This window comes from Brassica rapa, chromosome A06 (genome assembly GCF_000309985.2).
Source record: "Brassica rapa cultivar Chiifu-401-42 chromosome A06, CAAS_Brap_v3.01, whole genome shotgun sequence".
NCBI lineage: Eukaryota > Viridiplantae > Streptophyta > Magnoliopsida > Brassicales > Brassicaceae > Brassica > Brassica rapa.
Window position 1 is genome coordinate 25,340,054 of NC_024800.2, and position 25,832 is coordinate 25,365,885.

The window sequence follows — 25,832 nt, forward strand, 5'->3', positions numbered from 1 at the left end:
ATTATAAGTTGTAGATAATTTTAGTTGTTTTTTCTAAAAAATGCTTCATGTTGTAAGAAAAATTAATATATATATATATATATATTATCTAAAATAAAAACGGATTGTAGATGTAAAATCATATTATATACTCGGTTATATTATGATTATGTGCTTTCTGAACTACATGGTTAATTCTATTATTTAAGATTTATATGCTTTACCAATTGAGAATGAAATTTGGTCTGGAATGGGTATGTTATATAATCTATGCTCTAAAGTCCTGTTTGATATCAATACCGAAATCAAGCATAGTGTGATCTTCTCTTCCAAAGGAACTATATACATATATAGGGGATGGTTGGTTGGGGCTGTAGATGCTCCGGACAGCCAAAATTTAGTCTACAGCTATATATCTCAATCATTCAAGCTTTGCTTTCCTTAAAAAACTCACAGCAAAAAAATCTCTGCAAAATCAAAATATAGCTGTAGAGAGCTTTATTTCCAGAGCAAAAAATTAGTGCTTTAGAAATCTACAGCAAGGAAAGCTACAGCAAATAAATCTACAGATTAAATTCTACAGCAAAAAATATAAAGCTACAGCACTTACCAATCATCCCCATAGTCACAGACTCACAGCCACCTGTGTTACTTGTATTTGTATCTATACTGGCTCACGTTTATTTTCCTTGATAGATCGTATACACTAATACACATACGAAAATATACGCAAATTAACAAATCAGTAAGAGTCAGTAAGACCTAAACAGATACACTTATGTACAAAAGTTAGTTTTCTTTGAATAAATTTTACAAATATTAAAAAAAAAAGTTAACAAATCAGATATTGACCACTAAGTAATAAGAGTAAATACACTGTTGACTTAATCTATAATTTCAATGTTCTAGAGAGAAAAATAAGAAGAGGAGAGAGAAGGGGAGAAAGAATACGCCATTGAATTCTGGAAAAGAGGGAGAAACAGAACTTTTGCAACATCTGTTCACCATTCACCTTCCACTCGTCTCCTTCCTCTTGGTTCCTCCTTCTAACTTAACCTCTCCTCAAACTATGGTTGAGTTTATCTATAATGAACGTTCATTTAGTGGCACTAGATCTCGCTCTGAACGTTACTATCATCATAATCTTTTTATCAATCCTTTTGAATCTCCTTCTCCAAAACCCTAGATCATGAATGTGAGTTATACAAATGTCACTCTCTTACCATAAATAGAAGATAAAATAAAGAAAATCAAAAATTTGTTGTTTGGAAAACCCAAATCTCTGATTGCCCAGCGTCCTTATAAGCCACTGCTTCGATCTGCACAACACACAACACACACAAAGCTTCTCTCTCTCTCTCTCTATTCTCTCTCTTTCTCCATCACTGAAACCCAAAGCCTATCCACCATTTGTTCTTTTTTACTTCCTTTTTACTAGGCAGTTTTTATCAACCAATTGAGTTTAAAAAGTAATGGGTGAAGCTGGTTATGCTCATGATGTGGAAACCAAGGTATCTGCTCTAATGGCAAGTGTTGATCATCTTCCAATGTTTGGATCTGAGTCTGGTCATGATAATGGGTACTTATCGGCGTCTGTGCCTCTTCTGGGTGTTAACTGGAAGAAGAGAAGGATGCCTAGGCAGAGACGCTCGTCTTCTTCCTTTAACCTTCTCTATTTTCCTACTTTGCCTCCCTCTTCCCACGTGCCGACTCATCTTCCCGCACGTGTAAGCTCCTCTTGGCTTTTAAAAAATATATATTTTACAGTCATTTTTCACCTCACTCACTCTCTCAATATTGTTATTATATTTTTAATTTTTTTAAGAGTCTCTCAATATTATTATTAGTCAACAAAATAAACCGAGCTTTTTATGATTCTCTTTAGATCCGTGTGAATCTTAATAATGAACTATGTATATTTCCATTTGACTGATCTTTAAAAAGATCTGTGATGATGTTAGCAAAAAAATATTGTGATAATGACAGAAAATAGACACAGGAAAGCTAAGATTCCTCTTCCAAAAGGAATTGAAGAACAGTGACGTCAGCTCCCTCCGCCGAATGATACTCCCCAAGGTACCAATATCTCTGATGATGATGATGATGATGATGATGATTAATGATGATGGCTGATGCAGAAAGCAGCGGAGGCTCACTTGCCGGCGTTAGAATACAAGGAAGGGATACCTTTAGAAATGGAAGATCTGGATGGTCTTCACGTTTGGACCTTCAAGTACAGGTATACAACTTTTGCTATGTAACGGATCATTTTACTATATAGTCTAATCAGCTATTCAATCTCATATGTTATTAAACTTGTTACAGCACGAATCTATCGCGACGATATTGGAAATCTATTGATTTTCTTGGTAGATCAATAAATTTTGATAGTGTATTCACTTATTCAAGTCGATCTAAATATCTTTAACCTGTATATATGCAAGTATCCACATATGGTATCTAAATACTACTAGCACTAGGAGTTTTCAGTTTGTCATTTAATTTAATTTAATTGAATTTTGGTAGACCTCAATGATCTCTTAACAAGAAACTGTATATTGAGTCTTTGTCTGATGCTGTAATCTTTAGGTTCTGGCCTAACAACAATAGCAGAATGTACGTGCTCGAAAACACAGGTGAACTTACTTGTAACCAGGAATTTTAATGAGATTTCTGTTTAGTTTATGTTCCGAATGTTTATGTTTCGTTGATTAGATTGAATCATTGTTAACATACTCTATTCGAGGTGGGTTTTTTTTTATTTCCAGGGGACTTTGTGAGTACTCATTGTGTGCAGCCTGGTGACTTCATCATGTTCTACCAATATCTCGACTCTTGCAATTACGTATGTAACACGTTACTTTAAATATCGAAAATCTTATGTCATATATACATAATTTTATGTAATATTCAATTTAGGTGATACAAGCAAAAAAGGCATATGAAGAAGAAGAAGAAGAAGACATAACAAACGTGGAAGAAGATGACGTTTACACAAACTTAACAAGGATTGAAAACACTGTGCTTAACGATCTTCCCCTCCCAGATTATAATCAGCATTACAACAACAACAACAACGAAAAATGTTCTTACGTTTACCCCGCCTTCGATGATGTCACCGCCACAACCACCAACGCACCTTTCGTTTACGACACGACGGCTCTCAGCTCAAACGACACTCCTCTCGATTATTTGGGTGGGCCCGCGACGACGACATCGACTAACAGTTATTACTCCGAGTTAGGACCATTCGAGGGTTTTGGCTCAGTCGAGAATATCTCCCTCGATGACTTCTAATAATAAATCGGATTTATCGGTGGACTCGTGATGGTGATCAGCCTTTTTTACTAAAAAGCAAAAAGTACATTTTCATATCATCAAGTCTTATATTTTAAAAGTGTTTTATATTACAGTTTACATGAATATCATATGGGAGTCGTGGAAGTGTGTTTGTATTTGATGAATAAATGTAATCATGTGTCGTGGCTTTACTTATTAGCCCTTGCCCGACATAGAAAACAAAACAAATTAATTAAGTTATCATTTTGTGAATTTCTCTTTCTTCTATTATAATATGTGTAACACCGTTTATGAATTGGTATATTGATTTCGTGTTAACTCTGACCTTAATAACATTTTGATTATACATTAACTGACCATCAACAAATAATTTTGCGGTAGACTTCTACAACATTTGCTATCTATTAAATTTTTTGCAACGGTTGATTTATGATGGATTACAAATGATACAAAATTTGTTGTAAATATTGCACAAATACAATGAATTTATGATAAAAACTAAAACAACGTATTTACTAAATTTAAATTTATCGTATTTTATTTTAAATAATCGTTTAAATGAATATATAACAACATTTGAAGTAAAATTATAATAAATGACATGTTTTATAATATTATTTTCTTTAAAGTTGGAAAGTTAATTAGAAATCAACAGTGTAAGTTATTTATATTTATTTCAGGATAGGGAAAGTCATTGCAGCATTCTATTTGATGATCTATGGATAAACAACCCAAAGAGGAAGACACTTAACAAATATACATGCTTTTAGCCTTTCTGTTTTTTCTTTTTTGGTATGCACACAAGCTTGTGTTTTAAACTTTTGAATGGTTTTAATACAAAACGGTGTATAAGATACGAGGAGAAACCATGCTGTTTGAGTATGATAATGATGATACACATGTTATGATATAGTATACACATTCAAAACAACGTTGCTCTTTTTTTTTCTTTTTTTTTTGTTAAACAACGTTGCTCTTTTCCCACAAAAATGTATGTATACTTGATGATTTAAGATATATACTCCTACATACCAACTGTTGATCAACTTCCAAAGCAACTATAGTTGGAACTAACATATACACTCACTCAAATATATAGATCACACCATACAGGGCCGTGGCCAATCAAGAAAAAATAAGGCATTTGCACTATATAGCCCATGATTTTTTTATTTTTTTTCGAAATCTATATAGCCCTTGATGACATTAAGCATATTTCGAGGCTTCCAATTTTAAAAAATATAATTTTGGTTAGTATAAAAATAAAATACGTATTTAAGTGTTATTTCCTAAATCTAAATTTTCATTTGACAAGATTAAAAACATAGTATTAGAGATCTCTAATGTTTCATATAATATTATTTAAATAAAACTTATAACCTCTATTTTAATTTGATATAAATTACCTCTGTTTGCTTTAGGCCACTTGCAGCCTGGACAAGTCACTCTATTATACATTCTCATTATCACATGTTTATTAACATTTCATATCATCATTTTGTTGTCTTTACCAACTACTAATTCAACACTCTTTCAGGTTTTATATTAATACTAATTTTATCTAATAAAAATAAAAACTTTATTTCACCAGTATTTATAGATTTAAAATGTTGAAGATCATTAATATTTTAAATTTTAAAAATAATTTTTATCAGATCAATTTAACTAAAAATTAAAAGTATAAATAAAATTTATTAAATATCTCTATATATCAATTCAATCATCGCTGGCCACCTAGACTACTTTAAATAAAGAGAATACGTTGAGTGTCATGGGTCTCATGGAACTAATCGGTTGACCTTGGTCGCTGAAATCCCACGGTTATAAAAATATATAAAACAAAAGAATATAATTTTAAAAATTATTATTATCTGATGATGCTAAGTTTTTGACGGAGCCGCAAGACTCAACACCAACGTCAATATTACAGAAAATAATACTCCTTCTATTTTATATTAAATATATATTTAGATTAATTTTTATTATCGTTTTATACTTTCAATACAATTTATGTCACAACTTTATTTTTCACCCTCATAAATTCAATAATTAAATTAATAGAATTTTAATATTTAATAAAGATAACTTAACATTTAATATTTTTCTTAATTGACATGAAAAATCTTGAAAGACATCAAATTTGAAAAGAAGAGAGTATTCTACATTTGGATGCACTAAAAGATTATCATCATCTCATTGGGACCAATATTTAGAAGGATCCGTGATTATTTGTATTTTTCACATATTAAGATTTGAATAGAACCTAAGCTTAGCTAATACTCTCTTCGTTTTGTTTCATATGGCATTTAAAGTTTTTTCATACATATTAAAAAAATCATCAATTTTCTATTACTGTATATCTCTAATTAATATTTTGTTTTATTTGATTTTTTTATTAATGAGTTAAAAATATATATAAAAATAGAAATTATCAAACATGCATTGAAAATATAAAATGATACTTATAAAAAAAATAGATTTTAAAGTCTACATCTATACTATTATTTGCTGAGTAAATTTTTGCAACGGAGTTCTCACGTTAAAAGTTATAGCGGTTAATATTGTTTATACCCTTAATGAATAAACTATAACTATCTAAATTGATCAAAAAATGAAAACGAATTTCAAATCCATCTAAATAAGAAATGATTAAAATTAATAATAAATAATTTATACCTTTATTAAATATATTATATAAATTAAGCAAAAATAGAAACAAATTATCTGATTAAATAAGTGATTAAAATTAATAATAATAATTATTATCTAAAGTATAAATAATTATAAACAAATTTATATTAATCATATTATATGTATATATTATATTAGATAATTGACTATAAATAAATATAATTAAATTTTCAAAATAAAAACACGTTTTAAAACATAAGATAATTCTTAGATATATTATGTTGTTATCTGAAAATAATATTTTATTATTAAATTTATAGTTAGATATAAAACAATTTATAATTAAATGCTAATGATTTTCTAAAATAATTCTAATATCTGAATGTTTTTAAAATTTAACACAACAATAACCATTTATATTTTTTGATAAAAACTAATGAATATATATTAGTAATATTTTTAAAACATAAGATAATTCTTAAATATGTTGTGTTTTTATCTGAAAATATTTATTTTTTATTATAAAATATAAATTTTAGTGTTTGAATTATCTGTTTTAAAAACATAATTAATAATTTATTATATTAGTTTTGATTTAATAGTTATAAATAGGTAAGTATTTATAAGAACACTATGCCCGCATATGCGGGTATAACACCTAGTAGACACTTAAAAGAAAACTGATAGAGTATGGTTTTACATTTGAAAAAAGTATATACTTGACAATCTAGAAATAGATACAAACTTCAAAGAGAAGCAACTCCATAATACCCAACCATATCTTAGCGATAATTATTCTTAACCACTGTTAATTAACAATATTGGAATACAAATAAAATACTTCAATTAGACCGAACATTAAGGGAAAGGGAGATTAAGAGACTTGAAACAAGTAAATCCACCGTCAACAACAAGGTTATGCCCCGTCACAAACTTAGCATCATCAGATGCCAAATACAAAGCCGCTTTAGCCACGTCTCTCTCTTCACACTTTTCTCCCTTTAAGTCTCCCGTCGCGTTCACAATCGCCATAAGATGTTCCTCCGGAATGTTGTGACCAGCCAACGCTTCTCGAAACATCCTTAGCGTCAGAGGCGTTGGGATGCTCGCAGGTGATATACAGTTAATCCTTAAGCCATGCTTGCACAGCTCACCAGCAACTGTTTTGACCACACCCGGTATTGTGAATTTAGACATTGAGTATGCATATGGGCCCAAACCGCCCATCAAGCCGCTGATGCTAGAGAGGCAAAGGATGGAGCCCGAGCCAGCGGGGATCATGGCTCGAGCCGCATGCTTTATCCCTAAGACGGTTCCTCGTACGTTGAGACGCATCACTTGGTCGTAAATGTCCATGTCTAGGTCGGCTATGCTTGGTGGTGATATGGAGCCTGCATTGTACAAGATATGTCTGAATGAATAAATAACATTCAACCACGTTAAGATGTACCATGCATCCGAGATTCATCAAATTTTGACGAACACGAAATAAAAAGTTCATTTTATTGTCCACTGTTTTTTTGGTATTTTAATTTATATATAAAAATTAATGTATCGAAATGATGAGATTAATTTATTGAATATTGGACTTCGTAAAATACCGCGTCTATAAAAATTGGTCTCGCAACTCATGAACCAAAAAACCATTGAAGTCATTTCACAACTATATTCTTATACAAAACGAGATTCCCATTATAATTCTTGTTAGAAATATTTCTTACACGATATTCCTGCGCTATTGAGCAGTACGTCAAGCTTCCCATGGCGAGCCATGACGGTTTCGAAGGCTCTAGCGACTTGTTCCTCCTCAGTGACATCGCATTTAATGAAATGTGCCGCTGAGCCAAGTTCGGTAGTGACCATACGACCAGCCTCCTCGTCTATATCTACAATAATGGCTTGAGCACCATGATTTACAAATTCCTCCGCCGTGGCCTTCCCTAGACCGCTTGCTCCGCCTGTTATGACCGCTACTTTGCCTTCTAACCTTCTAATATATATTTGTGGAAAAATAATTCACGTTTTTAAACCAGAATATGAGATATAACTTTATTGATAAATTAAAGAACATTGATATAGATTTGACCTTGAAGAAGACGTTGAATATAGGAGAGTAGAGATAACTGGCTTGGAGTTGGAACCATTTTCTACAATGAGTTTGAAGTTTCTGCGAAGAGAAGACACAGAGAAGAAAATTGAAACGGAGACTAATTGTTTAAATAATAGATAACTGAGAATCGACTATAATCAGCTCTTGTACCTTGTGAATGACCTCAACATTTTTCTTATTCCTCTTTTTAATCACTATGTGAATATGAATATGAGAATTTTGGGTACAAGAGGCTTAAGCTTTTTATCATGGGAAACAACGAGAGAAAAGGTTGTGAGAAGTTTAGAGAATATCTGCCAAGATCACATTTCATTAAAATATATTTTTACCCTCTCTTTATTCTTCTATATTTGTTTAATCGCTAATGTTTAAACTTAAAGTGTCATTCGACTTTCCACATAGCGAACCTATGTGCATGTCTTTAGATATGATTTAGGTAGATTTTCGTTTGTAAAGTTCCTTTGATTTTTCTATAGATCAAATGACAATGAATAAATGTAATTTATGATGTTCAAATAGTTAATCTTACTATATATTTCTCTGAGTGTGAGGCTTTAGATAGTAACGCAATTAAATTAGAGTTTAAAGGTATCAAAACTTTATAGTTTATAAAAAAATTAGACGATCAGCTATATAAAGTCGGGTCTGCATACACTTTCCAGTTTTCAATATTGTACATTTTTCACATATAAATAAAATAAATCTTGGCTAATTTATACCCAAATAATGGAACTACAACTCCATCATTCTTTCTACCAATGTACTAACTCTATGGACTGGATAAGAATTAAAAACAACAAAATAAAAAGAAGAGAGAATCTTGGATAAGACAGAGATTCTCAAAAAGCAAAAATCACTGGAAATTAGTTGACCAGAAAACCGAAAGATAAAAAGGAATTCAAATAAGAAAAAGAATTCATGTTAGTGGCCACTAACTTTGGTTGGGTAAGTTTTAATTAGTAAGTAATTAAAATTGGAGAGGTTTGTCTAGATATCAAGGGACAATAAAGGCAATAACGACACCGTTTTGCAGGCTTTACTTGCTCCACAACTCAAACCCCTCCTGACGCCTGGGTTTTAATTAAGATTAAGATAACTAATCAGTGTGAAATTATTGAGTAACTAACTAATTTAAAAATGTAGAAGAAAAAATCAAAACACCTTTTGTTTTGTCATCTTGCGTATGGAAAGGAGACCGTCTTCAGACAACGCAAGCGTTATTACTCTGTCTACCTGTCTCATTTTATTACAGCCAACAACAGTGTTTCAGTATCTTTCTTTCTCACGTGGGTGCACGTGATTTTTGGATTCATCATGGGCGTAGCTGATCCGATAAAGCCCAAATAAAAATTCTTCATGGGCTGATCTCATTAAAGCCCATTAATATAATCGTAATTATAATGGCAAAGCTCGAAACAGAGCAAGGTTCCAACTCCAATGGAGCAAAACCCTAAAACAGAGAGGAGGAAATGGCGGTACACATGGGAAGCTCAGTCTCACTCTCCGAACCTTCGTCTGTTTCTTTTCGACTCCGAAACCAACCCTAAGAACCTCTGCAATAACCTCAATGTCTCTATTCTCCTCGAAAAATCTCAACTTCTCGTCACATGGAACGGTTCCGAAGCAGAGAGAAGAGAAGATGGTGTTTCTCTCCGTGTCCCTGTTCCTAGGGTGTTGCTAGATGCTGAATCCACTGTAAAGTTCAGAGCCTTGGACGATCACATCGAGGTTAGACTTGCTCTGTTACTCCCCGTTGATCATCCTCTAGTCTCCGATTTGGTGATTGATGGAGTAAAGTCTGCGCCTTTGGCGATGGAATATGATGTAAAGGCTCTGACTTTAATGGGAGGAGTTCATCTACATTGCAGGAAATGCTCAGTGAGGTTAACAAAGAGAGCCCTTTTTGAGTTCTCGGAGATGCCGTCTGTTAACTGGCGTGAGTCTGCTGATAATTGGTTTGGTACTTGTTGTTGTTCGTTTGGTGGGATTAGTGAGAAGATGGTGGTTAAGTATACTAACTCTTATGCATGCTCTAGTGGGTTGTGTCTGCTTAGTGCTACAACTGTTTTGCTTAGCGAGGATGATTTGATAGAGTGTGTCTTGTCTGATAAAGTTGGGACGGGTCGGGGTTGTGATCTTGGTGGAGTTGAATTGGGTTCTGGAAGAAGTGAGGTGGAAAGTGAGAGCCATGAGGATGGATGTGAGGTTGATGACTCGAGAGACAAGGTATCATCAGTTCCTGAATGTTGTGTACATGATGAGTCACCTGGCTCTAGTGAGAGTTTTGAGCTGGACCAGAGACTTACACTTGATAAGAAGTTTCTTCTTGATGGGTTTCTTGAGGATGTTTTCATGGCAAAGGCATCGAATGTATCCAAGAATGTTGATTGGATTGAGTTGGCTTGTCCAGAGTGTTCTTCTCCTCTTGGAGCCTATCCTTCTGGCTGCGGAAGCAATGATAAACCCATAGACGGTGGAGTTAGACTCTTCAAGTGCTACATTTCCACATCGTCGGCGACAGATGAATCCTCTGATGTTTTCAGGAGATACACATTGGAGAGAATGTTTACCAATCAGCTAGTGGAATGCGCCAAAGAAGAGTTATCGTTTCATGTGTTGGTCAAAGACTTAACCACCAAATCGCATCTGTTCCAGATTATCATCCTGAATCCGAACTCTTGGTCCTTGACTGGTCTGTGCTCGAGCCTAGATGAAGCAGGCTCCAAATTAGAGCTAAGCCCTATTGTGAAGGTTCTGTTCTCAGATTGCAAGAGCGCACTGGTGAAGAAGGTTGATGAAGAAGTTTACATTTTGAAGGGGCAAGGAGAGGAGTTGATAGAGCTACTTACACGTGCAAGCAAGTTTCTTCCATCTTCATGTGCATATCTTCAAGGCTCCCTTGTCTCATCTATGCATCTATGATATAATGAAACTTTCTTCACTATCTTATTCTTTTTATTAATGATTCACTGATGAACATGGATATAGTTCTTGTATGAGAATTGTTTTATTTACAATGTTTTCTTAATAGTTTTCTTGTTTATTTATGTTTTCGTTGGTCAGGAAATCAACTTAGAAACCAATATCCCTTGTTCAGTTCTCCATAATTGTATGTTTTATATATATATATATATATATTTTTAATTGTTTTAGAGAGAGAATTTGGGTTAGAACATGAATAATGTAGAAAGATAAATTTTCCCTAAAAAGAGGTTCTGATCATAGACCAGTTTTGGTGAGTTTGGCTGCTTCCCAAGACTCCTACAGAGGTCAGTTCAGATTTGATAGCAGATTTCTTCATCAACCGATGATTAAACAAGCTATCTCCCAGGCATGGAACAGTCCTCACCCTTTGGCTGGTGCATCAGTATCTCAACGGATTCGCCTTTGTCGTAAGGCTTTAAGCAAGTTAAAAAAGGAGAATTGCCTCAACTCAAGATGCAAGATTCTGGATATACAGAAACAGTTGGAGGCAGAACATTCATCTGATGCTCCTGATACCCATCGGTTACAACAATTGAAGATAAAACTGATGAGAGCTTATAACGATGAGCAGTCTTTTTGGAGCCAAAAATGCAGAGAAAACTGGGCAAAAGTGGGGGATAAAAATACCAAATTCTTTCATGCTTCAGTTAAAGCAAATCAATCAAAAAAAGGTATTGAAAAGCTGGTGGATGAGAATGGTAGAGAACAAAGATCTGAAGCTTCTAAAGGAGCTGTTGCAGCGGAATATTTTCAGTCTCTTTTTACTTCGACAAATCCTTCAGATTTTCAGGACATCTTTCAAGGATTTCAACCGAAGGTTTCTCATTCAATGAATATGGAGTTGATAAAAGAAGTAACTGCAGCAGAAGTTAAGAATGCGGTCTTTTCGATCAATCCATCTAAGGCACCAGGAGCTGACGGAATGTCAAGTTTATTCTATCAACAATTCTGGGATGTGATAGGCAATCAGGTAACTGCAGAGGTCTGTAACTTCTTTCAGACCGGTTCGTTGCCTTCTGATTGGAATTATACTCAATTATGCTTAATACCCAAGAAGGTTAACTCAAGCTCCATGTCTGACCTTAGACCTATTAGCTTATGTTCTGTTCTCTACAAGATCATAGCTAAGATCATTGCTCAAAGACTGCGACCTCTATTGCCTCTTATTGTCTCTCCTTCGCAGTCTGCTTTTGTGTCAGAGAGAATCATCTTTGACAACATAATTATGGCCCATGAGGTGACGCATAGCCTATCTACTCATCCTTCCTTATCATCAGAATATATGGCTATTAAGTCGGATATGTCTAAGGCTTTTGATAGGGTTGAATGGAAGTTTTTGGAAGCGTTGTTAAAAGCCATGGGATTTCATCATCAGTGGATCATCTGGATTATGGCTTGTGTTTCTTCAGTCACATATTCGGTCTTGATCAATGACAAATCTCATGGTTTCATTGTCCCACAGAGAGGCTTAAGACAGGGAGATCCCTTATCTCCCTTTCTTTTTGTACTATGTACTGAAGCTCTTATTCATCTTCTGAATCGATCTTCTGCTTCTCATAAAATCATAGGGATGCAATTCTCTGCTTCTGGACCTTCTCTTCATCATATTTTGTTTGCAGATGATAGCCTGTTTATTTGCAAAGCAACCTTAGATCAGTGTGAGGAGCTCAAGAAGATTTTATCTATCTACGGAGGTGCAACTGGGCAACTGGTTAATCCTTGTAAGTCTTCCATCTTCTTTGGAACTAAGGTTAAAGATAGTGATAAGGAAGTGGTTAAGCAATCTCTAGGCATCGATATTGAGGGTGGTATGGGTTCGTATTTGGGACTTCCTGAGTGTTTCACAGGCTCTAAAGTCAAAATGCTTTCCTATATTCATGATTCTCTTAAGAGCAGATTCTCTGGTTGGTTTGCTAGACTACTTTCACAAGGTGGTAAAGACACTCTTATCAAATCAGTAGCATTAGCATCGCCTATCCATGCGATGTCTTGCTTCAGATTTCCTAAGTCCACATGTGAAGCCTTGAACAGTGCTATGGCAAATTTTTGGTGGAGCTCCTCAGAAGATAAAAGAAAGGTACATTGGATTGGTTGGGACAGAATGTGCCTATCAAAACAAGAGGGAGGACTAGGGTTTCGAGACATTGAAGTTTTTAACCAGGCACTTTTGGCCAAGCGAGCATGGATTATTCTACAAAACCCTCAAAGCTTATTCTCTCAGGTGATGAAGAGCAAGTATTTTGAAAATGATCAATTTCTCTCAGCTCCTCTCACTTCGAAGCCTTCCTATGCTTGGCGAAGTATACTTCACGGCCGTGATCTCCTAAAAAAAGGTCTGTATAGAATGGTTGGCAACGGCTCTTCTATTAAAGTTTGGACTGAGCCTTGGATTAGGGATGGAAATATGAAAGCACCGTTGATAAAGAATCCAGTCATTGATATTGATCTCTTGGTAAGTGATCTGATCGACTTCCAAAAAAGAGATTGGAACAGAGAAATACTGGAAAATCTTTTCTATCCTGCGGATATCAAGTGCATTCTGCAAACAAGACCAGTTGTTTTCAAAGATGATTTCTGGGTTTGGGGACATAACAGAAGTGGAGAGTATTCTGTGAAATCAGGCTATTGGTTGCAAAATCAAATTACCAACTCTCGGATTAAGTTTGAAGCTTCTGCGATGCCCTCTTTAAATCATCTAAAAACAGAGGTTTGGTCCTTAAAAACTTCTCCAAAAATCAAGACTTTTATTTGGAAAATGCTCTCTGAGGCCCTCCCTGTTGCTGATAAAATTATTTCCAGGGGGATGAAAGTGGATTCAAGGTGCCAGGTTTGTGGTAATGAGGGAGAGTCAATCAATCATGTCCTCTTCTCGTGTGATGTTGCACGTCAAATATGGGCGCTCTCGCTTTTCCCTCAACCGCTTGCAGAAGTTTCTTCAAGGTCTGTGTTCTCAAATTTTTATCATCTTCTAAAAGCAAGCAAATCAAAATCCTTGCCTTCAGAAATTGCTCGAATGTTTCCTTGGATTCTTTGGCATATCTGGAAAGGAAGAAATGCTCTAGTTTTTGAAGGTAAAGGTTTTTGTCCCTTACAATCTCTTAAAAAAATTAAGGAAGATGTAGATCTATGGTTTTTAGCTCAGAGGGTAGAAGTTGAGATTGAGGAATGTCAACCTTTGTCAAAGAGATTTGGTACTAAAAAATGGTTACCTCCTCCTCCTTTGTGGGTAAAATGTAATTTTGCTTACTCTTGGGCTAAACAAAAGAAGATTGCTGGAATTTCATGGGTTCTGAGAAATCATAGAGGTGTTGTCCTCTTGCATAGTCGCCACTCTATAGCTCACATAGATAATATTGATGAGGCTAAACTTCAATGTTTTCTATGGGCTATTAACAGTATGGCCAGTCTAAAACTATCGAGTGTTGTTTTTGGCTCTGAGGCCACTGATTTGATAGGCTCAGTGACTCGTCCAAAAGCGTGGCCATCTTTTGCATATCAAGCTTCGGAGATCAGAATTGCATTGGCTGATATTGATAACTGGAGTCTGCATTCTGAGGTATCTGATACTAATCAAAGTGCAAAGCTCATCGCTCAAAGTGCTTCTTTTGGAGCTAGGTTGCATTCTTATGTGGCCAGAAGTTATCCTTTTTGGCTCAAAGAAACTTTTGAACATGATGTTGCTTCCTTGTAACTGGTTTATATTGGGGTACTGCGTTACCCATATTTAGTCTCCTCATCTGTTTGAGGCTTTTGGGTTGATCTTTTGATACTTCTTGTTAAACTCTGGTTACTTGTTTATAAAAGTACAGTTGATCAAAAAAAGAAAAGTGGTCCATATCTTTGTTTAGAGCTTTCTAAATTTTAGGATTTTTTTGACGTTTCTAAATTTCAAATCTCTAACTGTAGCTGAGATATAGTAATAAAAAATAACCATATGATGCGTTACAATTTATTTCGAACATTAACTATTTTAAAATTCAAAAAATTGTCTTTTTTGGCAAAAACAATTATCTTAATAAAACTAGTATTAAATTTAACTAAGTAGCAGGAGTATTAAATTTAAGTGAATGACGATAAAACGAGTTAGTTGAATTAATTTGCTAATGATTAAGTAATAACATCCGTTACATAAGTGCATGGAAGACACGCGTTGCATGGATTAATAATACATAAAGCTCACGCCATTAGTTGATGCTAATCATCATAAGTATAGTTTGCACATTGTTTGTCTCTATATAAACAGAGAGACAGTGACACATAGAAAGAAAGAGAGAGAGAGAGAGAGAAGCAACCTAACAAGGATGAAGCAGTGACGGTGAGACGACGGTAACGAAGAAGTCACGAGAGATCTGAGGTAAGTGTTGAATGCAAAAGAGAAAGATGAAAAAGTTGCATTTTTCTTCCTTCAAATTGAAGCTCTGAATCTATCATTCTCTCTCTCTAGAATCCATTCTGATAAAAAGCCCACACCTCATGGATTCCTCGTGATTCCACTTTAATGCCCCTTTTCATTTATCTTTTACTCTTTTAAAAATTCAAACTTTTCTTCTCCTCTGTAAGAATTGTCTTCCACACTTTTCAGGTCAAAGCTCTCAACTTTACGATGGTTCTCGACGGAAACGGCGGTGGTGTATGGTTAGGCGGCGGCGGCGGCGGCGGAGGAGGAGAACGGGTGCAGGAGGAGGAGAACGAGGAAGCTTCGTGGGGGAGGAATCAAGAAGACGGTGGTCAGTTCAAGCCTATGCTTGAAGGTGGTGGTGATTGGTTTACTAGTAACCAACCACATCCACAAGATCTCCAGATGCTACAGAGCCAGCAAGACTTCAGATTCCTCGGTGGGTTTGGTTTCAACCCCAACGACAATCTTCTTCTTCTTCAACACTCCATGGACTCGTCTTCTTCCTGCTCTCCCTCTCAGGCTTTTAGCCTCGACCCCTCTCAAGCTTCGTTCTTGGCTGCTGCTAACAACAAGTCTTGTCTCCTCAACGTTGTTCCTTCCTCCGCAAACCCTTTTGACAATGCCTTCGAGTTCGGGTCGGATTCTGGTTTCCTTAACCAAATCCAAGCTCCGGTTTCGATGGGGTTCGGTTCGTTGACGCAGCTGGGGAGCTCTGTCCCTGACTTCTTATCTGCCCGGTCGCTTCTCCCGCCGGAAAACAACAACGCAACACCCTTATGCGGAGGTGGAGGAGGTGGGTTCACGCCGTTGGAGCTGGAAGGGTTTGGGAGTCCAGCGAGCTTTGTCGGGAGCAGACCGAAAGTTCTGAAGCCTTTAGAGGTGTTGGCGTCGTCTGGTGCGCAGCCTACTTTGTTCCAGAAACGTGCAGCCATGCGTCAGAGCTCTGGAAGCAAGATGGGGAACTCGGAGAGCTCGGGGATGAGGAGGCTGAGCGATGATGGAGATATGGATGAGACTGGGGTTGAGGTTTCAGGGCTCAACTATGAGTCTGATGAGCTGAACGAGAGCGGTAAAGCTTCTGAGAGTGTTCAGAACGGAGGAGGTAAAGGGAAGAAGAAAGGGATGCCTGCTAAGAATCTGATGGCTGAGAGGAGAAGGAGGAAGAAGCTTAATGATAGGCTTTACATGCTTAGATCAGTTGTCCCCAAGATCAGCAAAGTAAACTATTAATTACTTCTCTCTTATTTGATTATAGCATAGTTTCTTGTGATAAGATTTGGTTTGGTTTTGTGGATTTGCAGATGGATAGAGCATCAATACTTGGGGATGCAATTGATTATCTAAAGGAGCTATTACAAAGGATCAATGATCTTCACAACGAACTTGAGTCAACTCCAACTGGATCTTTGCCTCCAACTTCATCAAGCTTCCATCCATTAACTCCCACACCTCAGACTCTCTCTTGCCGTGTCAAGGAAGAGTTGTGTCCCTCTTCTTTGCCAAGCCCTAAAGGCCAGCAAGCAAGAGTAAGGCTTATAATGTGTGGTGTTTTTCGTTTCATGGTTGAGATACTTACTCTTGCTTTGTTATCTACAGGTTGAAGTTAGATTAAGGGAAGGAAGAGCAGTGAACATTCACATGTTCTGTGGTCGTAGACCTGGTCTGTTGCTAGCTACCATGAAGGCCTTGGATAATCTTGGATTGGATGTTCAGCAAGCCGTCATCAGCTGTTTCAACGGGTTTGCCTTGGATGTTTTCCGCGCTGAGGTGAGAACAATAACAATACACCTACCTTTCACTTCAAACATTTGAAAATTTTACAAGATTTTTTGTAGTAACATGTTTTCTTTTGTGTGTGTGTGTGAATATCAGCAATGCCAAGAAGGACAAGAGATATTGCCTGATCAAATCAAAGCAGTGCTTTTCGATACAGCGGGATACGCTGGTATGATCTGAGCTGATCCTGAGTCAAGTTCCTTGAGCATCTGATGAAGCAGAGTTAGAAGAACTAAAGCCCTTTAAATCTGCAATTTTCTTCTATGTTTTCTTTTTATTTACTAAACCTGTTTGAACTAAGCATGACTTCAAACCTTTTTTTTTAGCAATGTTAACTTTATTATGTTTCAGCTCCTCAAGCTATGATTAATAATTTCTTTTTTACATTTATGACATTTTAATGAGTTATCTCTCAAAGAAGAGCAAAATATTAGTCAAGCTAGTTTTTGAGTTTCAGACAGAGAATCTAATGCGAGTTTAACAGACAAAGCAGTCCGAGGTTTATAAGGAGATGGCTTGGGTAACATGATGATGATGATGTTAGAAAGAAGTACGCATTGAGATTTGAAGAATGAACAGAGAAAAAAAAAAGACGGTAAAGGAAGATGGCAGAGCAAAAGAAAAGGCCCCCCCACCATTTTTTGTCTTTTCTTTTTCATTAATTGCTCAAAAAAAATCAAAACTTTGTAATATCCGTTGTATCCGTACATAAATGTAAAGGTAGACAGGAGACAGAGTTAATGGCGGTTAGAGACAGAAGAGAGAGATCGTCACGAGAACCTAGAGGATGTGATGAATGATGATGAATGCATAGATAGTAAAGTCGTGGGGCCTTCTAAATTGAATCTTTCAAAAAATAAAAAATAAACTAAGCTTTTAGGGTTTTGATTTGAGCTCTGAATGAATTTCTATCTCTCTCTGTACTCTCTTGTATGATTAATGAAGTCCTCGTGACTCCAGTTGCTAATGTTCTCTTTTGATGATTCAAACAGTTTCGTACTTTTCTTATCGTTTTCTCTGCAAAAGTCTTGCCCTTTTTGAGGTTTTAAACTTTTCAATATCCAAGTGAAAAAAAGCTCTTACTCTTCGTCATGATGTCATCTCCTTGTTCATTAAATTATAATCATTTTTCTTTGCTAATCAAATCCGTATCTTCTCTTAACAGTCTGCTACTAGCCTACTAGTATTGTACTAGTAGAGTTTCTCATCCAAAGCAAGAAAAAAAAAGAAGAGATTTGCCGAGGGGGTGTCTGGTTTCTTTATTGCCAGTTGCTGCAGAACAAGTTCAATAGAAAGGTGACGGAAGAGTGTCTACCAGCATCAAACACGAACCATGCCGCGTAAACATGGGTTAATGCCATTTTTAGCTACTCAATGCCAACTTTTAACTCAAACACACACACAAACATACTAATGAAATAGAAAAAGAGGTGATGCAATATTTTATTAATCCACATTGGACATTTATTAAGAGTCCAGTCCAGTGAAGGCTTTTTAAAAAAGACCACAACGTCTGTTACTTGAAAATCTATGTTGTTGTTGCTCTCTCTTCACCAACCAATTCAATGTGATCATCAAACCTGATCAAGAAGGTTCGGATTTCCATTGGAGCAAGCTCAACCACTAGCTCTTCCTCGTCCACAGCTTCTCCTCTCTTCACTTCTTCCCCTGCCGAGCCTTCTACTTTCCAGACTAGCCTTCTCTTCTCCATTTCCGCTTTCTCTTGGTTCCCTGAGAGACTTGTCTCTTTCACTTTGCTTATCTGTTCAAGCAATTAACAAGAAACAGATTGTTTTTGTTAGGACACAATGACACAAATAAGAGATGAGTTGTCTTGTCTCTTTTTGCGTACCTTTTTGTTGTTGAATAGTTTCTTTAGCTCTACTTTTGTCATGACTGAGTACTCACTATCCTCCCCAACCTTCACAAGGGTTAAAAAGACATCGACAGAAAAAGCAGAGTACAATCAGTCAACAATTAGTAAAAGCTGATGGGATTCTAGAGCCAATTAGTAGATTGATCGATACTTCTTATTTTATACATGTAATCTTAACAAAAACCAACATAATCGTCCGGAAATATAATATATCACTGAGGATTAATCGCATAGTCAGCTTTTCAGAAGTATAAGCACGTAAACAAAATTGGTTATAGGTGAAAAATACACACTAGACGTGACGGGTTCGTTCTACATTCAATCAAAAGTTCTGCAAGCTTTAGTTTTTCTTTTCCTGCTACATAATGCAAGTTTGCCAATTTCTCTAATTATTTGCTATCCTAATCGGAATCTTAGGCCTAGAGTTACACTACAAGTCTACAACTACAACTAAAAGCATATAGAGGACGAGTAAGAACCTCGAACAAGTGAGCAAGCCTTAAAAGAACTTCCCCATTTTCCAACTCCTGAAAGGTTTAGGATTAAACATTTATGTAGTCAGCAAATAAAAACACTTATGGCATAGTTGCAATATAGAATCCAATTAACCTGGAGGGTGAGTAATGCGACGTTATTTGGTAATGAGTATGACGGTTCAAACGCTGAGAATGTCGTCTTATGTGAATTAATCCAATGATCTCCTTCCTACAAGCAGAATCTCATGTCACTTCCCTATCTCAAAGAAGTGAGGAGAGTAAATATTGTTTATCTATTACAGAGCAACCTGTTCCGTGAATGCCAGAAGCAGTGGAGAATATATTTCTTGACCAAATGTTCGACGCCATCTTGCACCATCTCCAGGTTTGTCTATCTGTACGTAAAACTTCCCTCGTATCTACAAAACAACTCAAAGCAAAGCAAACTGATTCAGGCTAAAAAGGAGACGATCTGGTTCTACTGGAAAAACCTACTGTCACATTTTCCCTTAAAGCTGATACTTTGCCACTTGGACGACTAAAAATGAGATGAGAACTTAAGATTACCGTCAATCCTTTGCATCCATCAGGGAGACAGACGGTTTCGTTAAGAATCTCGCCAACACCTCTAATGTCATCATGAAGCATTCTCCTGAACGAATGAGAAAAAAGAAGGTAAAACACAAGCAAAACCACATATGCTTGTCTTGGTAATATAGAGAAAGTTAGTGGACAGACCGATGAAGCATCAACTCGATCTGGCCGTCCTCTAAGCTGGATCCCCCCACAGCGCGATCTACCAACACCGATAGCTCTGAAGTTTTATCTTGCATGTATATCCCAAGATTTATCTGGAAGAAAAGAATATGTTAGACAAAAGGCATATATAATATAGTGCAGACATATCACGATTAGGAATCTCAGATGGATTTGATGTCTTACAGGATAATAGTTCCCAGCAACTGGTTGGTACACTTGCAAGTCCCAATCTGTTCTGAAGTCCCTAACCTGCAAGAAATTATAACAAAGTATGTCTCAATAAAACAATACAGTTGGTACAAGTAAAATATAAACACTACACGCATGAAGTTTGCATCTATACCCGTTTGATGAAGTCTCGACCGTTAGAGTCTGTGTAAAATGTTCCATTTGTCTTCATGGTGGTTGTAAGTTTAGTGATAACCTCCTTGCTATTACCATCATCAGCTGGGATAGGCCCAACCTAGAAAGCAGGAAATAGTAAGACTGCAATTGTGAATTATCTTCATCAGTTTAAAACGAAGATATGTGAAGATAGAGAGAGATCGGCTCACAGTGAACTCAATTTCAGCATGTTCTTTTCCCTTGTACACTCTGGTAATCTGTACATGAACATACCCATCACAAGGTAAAGCAGTTATAGCTACTATAACATACTTAGAAATGTTCGAGAGCAACACATAATTGTAAGAGAAGTAACCTGTGATATCCAGGAGTTAAACTCTTGGTGCACTTCATCAAACAAAGGTCCCCGAACAACAGTCAATTGAGCCTGAGCCAGGCAAGACAATTAGTTTACGCACGGTCAGGAATTAAGGTTGCAGAGGCAGTCAAAAGTCTTACCTGTCCTTCAGATTTAATTGGACGTGAACCATCTGGTCGAAAAACGTAAGCTCCAGAAGCCTGATAAGTATATGAAAACGGTTTAAAACATGATACGAATATAATGAAGTAAGCGAGATTGTATCTGTTAGAGAGCTGAACCTGTGGATCCTTGTCAGTTCCATTGCTTCCAATGTAATAAGCATATGTTTGTTCTGCAGTAACCTTGAAATTTACCCCAAATCATCATCAGATCATGCCTACATTTCGAATGGAAATGTAGGGACGTCTAGATTAAAAAAAAACAAAGGCACACACACCTGACTTTTGGTACTTAAATAACGACTCATTTTCACACCCTCTTCTGAATAGAGTAACTTCAGATTTCCTTGGCCAACTTCTACATCTTGATTCAAGCTTCCAGAAGTAACATATGACGCAGATAGTCCACGCCCTTAAATTAAATTAGAAAACAAAGATGCAAATAAGTAAAAAATGACTGTTGGAACCAGTGAGAACCAATTGTCATGACTACTAGAGTCAGAATACATGAAGTTTTATTTTAAGATTCTATCATTCACAACTAAATTTACCACACAATAGTACACATTCTGGAACAAAACTAACCTGTTCGTCCAGTTTCTGAGATGACATACGAGCTGAACCCAAGAGGTGGTACTGAAGCTATAAATGCAAGCACATGTTTAGAAGTATCCTTTGGTGATCTTCCAAGATATGCTTTGACATATTCCTTTCTTATTCTCAGTGTGATGTCTGAAAGAGGTAGAATCTGCGACACGACTTCTTTCCCAGACGCATCTTTCACGATAACATTTTCAGACGACACCTAGTAGAAGTAATCAAATACATTAGGTAAATGCTGGAATGAATGGCACATAATATTGTATAATTAACAATGATGAAGTGAGAGCTTCACCGATCAACAAGAGATTGAAAAGTACTTACAGGAACTCGGACAACTTCCTCCCGTTTCCATCCTAGAGAATTGTACACAACAACCACCTACAAGGAGAGATTAATGTAAACAGAATATACAACAACTAACCAAGAGGTTCACGACTTCATTGACTGAAAGTGCATCACCTTGGCAAACTTACCAGGCTTTTGCCGCTGGACAAACGAGCTTCAGATGCTGGACAGTAACTAATATTAAGCAAGGGACACTGCCAATATGATACACAAGACAAAAACATCTTAACCCATTAGAATACGATACGTCGTTGGAACTTGAGTCATTAAAATGTTTATGAAAAATGCTATAAAGAATCTTCTTAAAGTTTATGTTGCCTGAAGCAACGGAAAAAATAATAAAAGCGATCTCAAAGTCTTCTAAACTCTTCTAGTCCGGTCATAATATTATTGGAATCCTAGAAAAAATCTTAAACAAGCACATTACCTGCTGAAATTTTGTGTCGGGATTCTTCTCATCAGTACTTGATTTTGATGCTGATAAAAAGGAAAGGGAAGAGGCAACCAACTTCTCGGCCTAGTAAGGATCATAAATAAAATTCTTAAACAACTGAACAAACAAGAGAAAATGGTTTCCTAAAAAACACAAGAGATGCCTGCTAACTAAAAAAGCACCTGCAGGTAACCCATTGAGAGTCTAAGAGCATAATCTGCAGCCACATGCTGTCTTTGTGTACCACTAACTGCATCATGGTGTTGCGCAATTGCCAAAGCATCAGCTAACATATCAGTTGTTGGTCCTGAACTGCTCCTACCTCTCAAGAATTCCAATTGTCGAGCTGCCTGTTTAAAAACAGACGAGGCCAAGTAAGAATGGAGCTAAAAGAAACCACAAATCGATGAACTTTTATAAAAATATTAAGCCATACCAGATAGTAACCGCTTAGATCCCTCACATATCTTTTAAACGCTGGCCTGCTCGTAAAGTACCCTGTCCAGTATGCATTAGGTTTGTCCGCATACCTGTCACAAGTAAATGTAGTATTTTATATAATTTCCAGGCATTTGAACATTTAGAGAGTTAGATCCGAGACAATCAAACTCACGGGAAGAAATCATCAGTCTTGAGGGGCCACGACTCGTTTGCAGCATATTTTGCATCGGTGTAGATAGATGGTGTCGAATACAGAACATTTAGACGCCCATCCTGGATTGCGCAAATGACAAGGCAATAAAAGATTGGTATTTGATATTTAATGAAATCCAACTGAAACGAGTTCGCTAGTATAAAAAGACAGTGTACCTTGTTAACATAATGAATAAACTTGTCCATCTGTCTGTACCATGAATATGCATACTGGTACCGGAAGTCAGTTCCCATTAACCACATGATATGATTTGTCCTGGTTACATTGACCTTGACAAGAGAAATCCAAGTAAAAACATTATGATATATCACAGCAAAAAAAAACTCTTTATTTTTGCTGTTTTCAAGGGGGAAAAAAGATATGATATTTACCTGTGCAAGGGCTGCAGCTACAAAGTCGTTGACACGCTCTTGAACATTGAAGTCAAAAAGGCTAGGATCATCCTATATTCAAGATCCTTTATCAAGTGGACGTTCAAGCAAAGTTAAAACACAGAACATCAGGTTCGATTGCTTTTACCTGGATAGGAGGTGATACATCATTTATCTCAAATGTGAAACCATCAGGAGGGTCATAATGTCTTGGGAATACTCCGGTGAATATCTACAAGCAAAATGAAAATAGCAATGAGACAACGCCAGCTAAATATATGCAAACAACAGAACTATAATGTGAGCTTTAACAGTTTTAACTTTTAACCTGTGAAGATGAGCCTAGGGACTTGGAACCTTGCCAAATAACCTCAAGTGTCTTCTCTCTTAATCTCTTTGCACGATCTTGGTAGTCAATTCTAGCGAAAAACAGCGAGTCAAAGCCTAACTGTAGAAGAAACCAAAGGGTTGTCCAATCTAATTAACTTGAGCTGACACAGGCTAATCATTCACGTACATTCACTTTGATTCTCTGTGAATTGAAAATAACCAAATGATGAACAAATCATACCTCCGCACCAAGCAAGTAAGCTTGTACCGCAGAATGTCCAAACGGATCGATTTGCCAACCGACTCTAGGAACCTGACCAAACTCACTTTTGATAAACTGATGGCCTAGTGTTGTCTGATCAATCATGTCAATATAATGTGGAGTCGCCTCATCGTGCATACACATCCCACCATTTCTGCAAATAACCACATATCAAGAAACATACAAGACACTAAAAACAAAACAAAAAAAGATGAGATCAAAGCAAACGCACATGAACTCAAGTTGACCAGAGTCAACAAGCTTCTTCACCTTAACCTTCTTGGCATTGCTTTGTTGCCTCCACCATCTTTCAAAGAAGGCCTAAGACAACATTCAACCACACCTAATTTCATCAGTAAACAAAAAAAAAAAAAAAAAAAACTAATCCATATTAGAGAATCTCACCATCTCAACATAGATGAACTTTCTATTTTGATCGTCCAGCAACGAAGCGATGACAGATTCGATTACATTCTCAACACAAGCTCCCTGTTCAATCAAATCCACAACAAAACCAAACCCTAAATTCGAGGAATCCAATTCTTACTCTTCTACTTCCATAAGATAAGAGAGTGAAGAAGAGTACCCTAATGGAGTTATTGGCGCCGACGTAGTACTGGTCAACGGTCTTGAGCCATCCGACGTCGTCGTGGGAGTGAGGAACCAAGTGAACATTGATTTTCTCAGGGACGATTCTCGGTGCTGTGTTGTACTCTATGTACTCGGAGCTGACGACGCCGATCACGATCGTCGCCAGGAGAAGATGGAGAGGAAAGGAGTGGAAACATTTGACCGCCATAGACGCGTGGGAGCTCAGAGGAGCGTGAAGATCAATGTACAGAGACGAGTGTTTTTGTAGAGGATGAAGAAGAGAGAGGCGCGCGTGAAGAAGAATCGATAGTGACGTTGTCCTCTCAGATAATTTAATTTAATTTTTATTTTGTTAATGATTAAAAATAGAGATAAGACTTTATCCAGTTCCTTACCAATAAGAAAGCACGTTTTTAAGAAATAATAAAAGTCTAATTCAGTAATGTGTTAATTAGAATTTCTGAAGAGTTGCTTGTGGGAGAAGTGATAACAATGGTCCATTGAATTTGCTAAGATAAGAAATTGAATTATTGCGCAAGCCTAAGCGAATGATTGCTGTCTTACTGATGATGTTTTGTTCCCAATATAATCGAAGTTAAGGGAAAAAAACCAAAATAACAATGTAGAGGAGAGATGGGACCCCTTGATTTCTCGTGGGCTGAGTTAAGCTGAGCCTAATCCAAATCCAAATCCATAAAAGCCCATTTCTCTGATTGACAACTACTAAACTATGCAATGAATGAATCAATCAACCATATGAATGATTTGTTGTAAACCAAAAACATTATTCGATATATATAACTTATGTAGGAACAAAAAATCAATTTTCTTAAAAAAATTTGAATGAGTAAGAGGTTTCAGGCAATGTTTAAAAGTCACTAAACCGGTAAATAGCTTTATAGTGGATTATTGATTAGTCTTGGATGCACAAATACTGCTTAAATCAGTTTCTTAGAACATTAGTTTTAGGTATATAGATTTGAAATACTTGGAGAGACTCTAGATTTTTATGACTAAATTTTTTTTTAAATCTGTAAATCCGTGGATTTCTTTTTAAACGAGGTGTATATCATGTAACTGAACTCTT

At 36.4% G+C, this 25,832-nt stretch overlaps 5 protein-coding genes across 5 annotated transcripts; 3 read left to right on the forward strand and 2 right to left on the reverse strand.

Annotated features, from left to right (window-relative positions):
- Positions 1 to 1,080: 1,080 nt before the first annotated feature.
- LOC103875276 (B3 domain-containing transcription factor FUS3) lies at positions 1,081 to 5,186 on the forward strand. Its single transcript, XM_009153777.3, has 6 exons — positions 1,081 to 1,706; positions 1,966 to 2,055; positions 2,118 to 2,218; positions 2,569 to 2,615; positions 2,748 to 2,824; positions 2,899 to 5,186. The coding sequence occupies exons 1-6, from the start codon at positions 1,452 to 1,454 to the stop codon at positions 3,274 to 3,276; spliced, it is 948 nt and encodes a 315-aa protein (XP_009152025.1). The 5' UTR covers positions 1,081 to 1,451; the 3' UTR covers positions 3,277 to 5,186.
- A 1,489-nt stretch (positions 5,187 to 6,675) lies between these two features.
- LOC103875275 (short-chain dehydrogenase reductase 3a) lies at positions 6,676 to 8,338 on the reverse strand. Its single transcript, XM_009153776.3, has 4 exons — positions 8,171 to 8,338; positions 7,997 to 8,077; positions 7,632 to 7,900; positions 6,676 to 7,301 (listed from the first exon to the last, which is right to left on the reverse strand). Exons 1-4 carry the CDS (start codon positions 8,188 to 8,190, stop codon positions 6,769 to 6,771), a joined length of 903 nt encoding a protein of 300 aa, XP_009152024.1. The 5' UTR covers positions 8,191 to 8,338; the 3' UTR covers positions 6,676 to 6,768.
- Positions 8,339 to 9,406: 1,068 nt separating this feature from the next.
- LOC103875274 lies at positions 9,407 to 11,067 on the forward strand. The gene has a single exon (XM_009153775.3). The coding sequence runs from the start codon at positions 9,458 to 9,460 to the stop codon at positions 10,940 to 10,942; it is 1,485 nt and encodes a 494-aa protein (XP_009152023.1). The 5' UTR covers positions 9,407 to 9,457; the 3' UTR covers positions 10,943 to 11,067.
- Positions 11,068 to 15,215: 4,148 nt separating this feature from the next.
- LOC103875273 (transcription factor ICE1) lies at positions 15,216 to 17,570 on the forward strand. The gene is made up of 5 exons (XM_009153774.3): positions 15,216 to 15,359; positions 15,588 to 16,622; positions 16,706 to 16,930; positions 17,001 to 17,171; positions 17,277 to 17,570. Exons 2-5 carry the CDS (start codon positions 15,609 to 15,611, stop codon positions 17,358 to 17,360), a joined length of 1,494 nt encoding a protein of 497 aa, XP_009152022.2. The 5' UTR covers positions 15,216 to 15,359; positions 15,588 to 15,608; the 3' UTR covers positions 17,361 to 17,570.
- Positions 17,571 to 18,562: 992 nt separating this feature from the next.
- On the reverse strand, positions 18,563 to 25,048 carry LOC103875277 (alpha-mannosidase At3g26720). Its single transcript, XM_009153778.3, has 29 exons — positions 24,741 to 25,048; positions 24,560 to 24,643; positions 24,387 to 24,475; positions 24,134 to 24,308; positions 23,891 to 24,010; positions 23,711 to 23,794; positions 23,563 to 23,634; positions 23,347 to 23,460; positions 23,150 to 23,250; positions 22,973 to 23,066; positions 22,719 to 22,886; positions 22,531 to 22,620; positions 22,232 to 22,297; positions 22,080 to 22,136; positions 21,741 to 21,960; positions 21,434 to 21,567; positions 21,276 to 21,338; positions 21,135 to 21,194; positions 20,992 to 21,063; positions 20,846 to 20,893; positions 20,635 to 20,754; positions 20,475 to 20,540; positions 20,271 to 20,383; positions 20,100 to 20,184; positions 19,841 to 19,951; positions 19,666 to 19,761; positions 19,536 to 19,583; positions 19,033 to 19,101; positions 18,563 to 18,942 (listed from the first exon to the last, which is right to left on the reverse strand). The coding sequence occupies exons 1-29, from the start codon at positions 24,951 to 24,953 to the stop codon at positions 18,709 to 18,711; spliced, it is 3,066 nt and encodes a 1,021-aa protein (XP_009152026.1). The 5' UTR covers positions 24,954 to 25,048; the 3' UTR covers positions 18,563 to 18,708.
- Between the last annotated feature and the right edge of the window lie 784 nt (positions 25,049 to 25,832).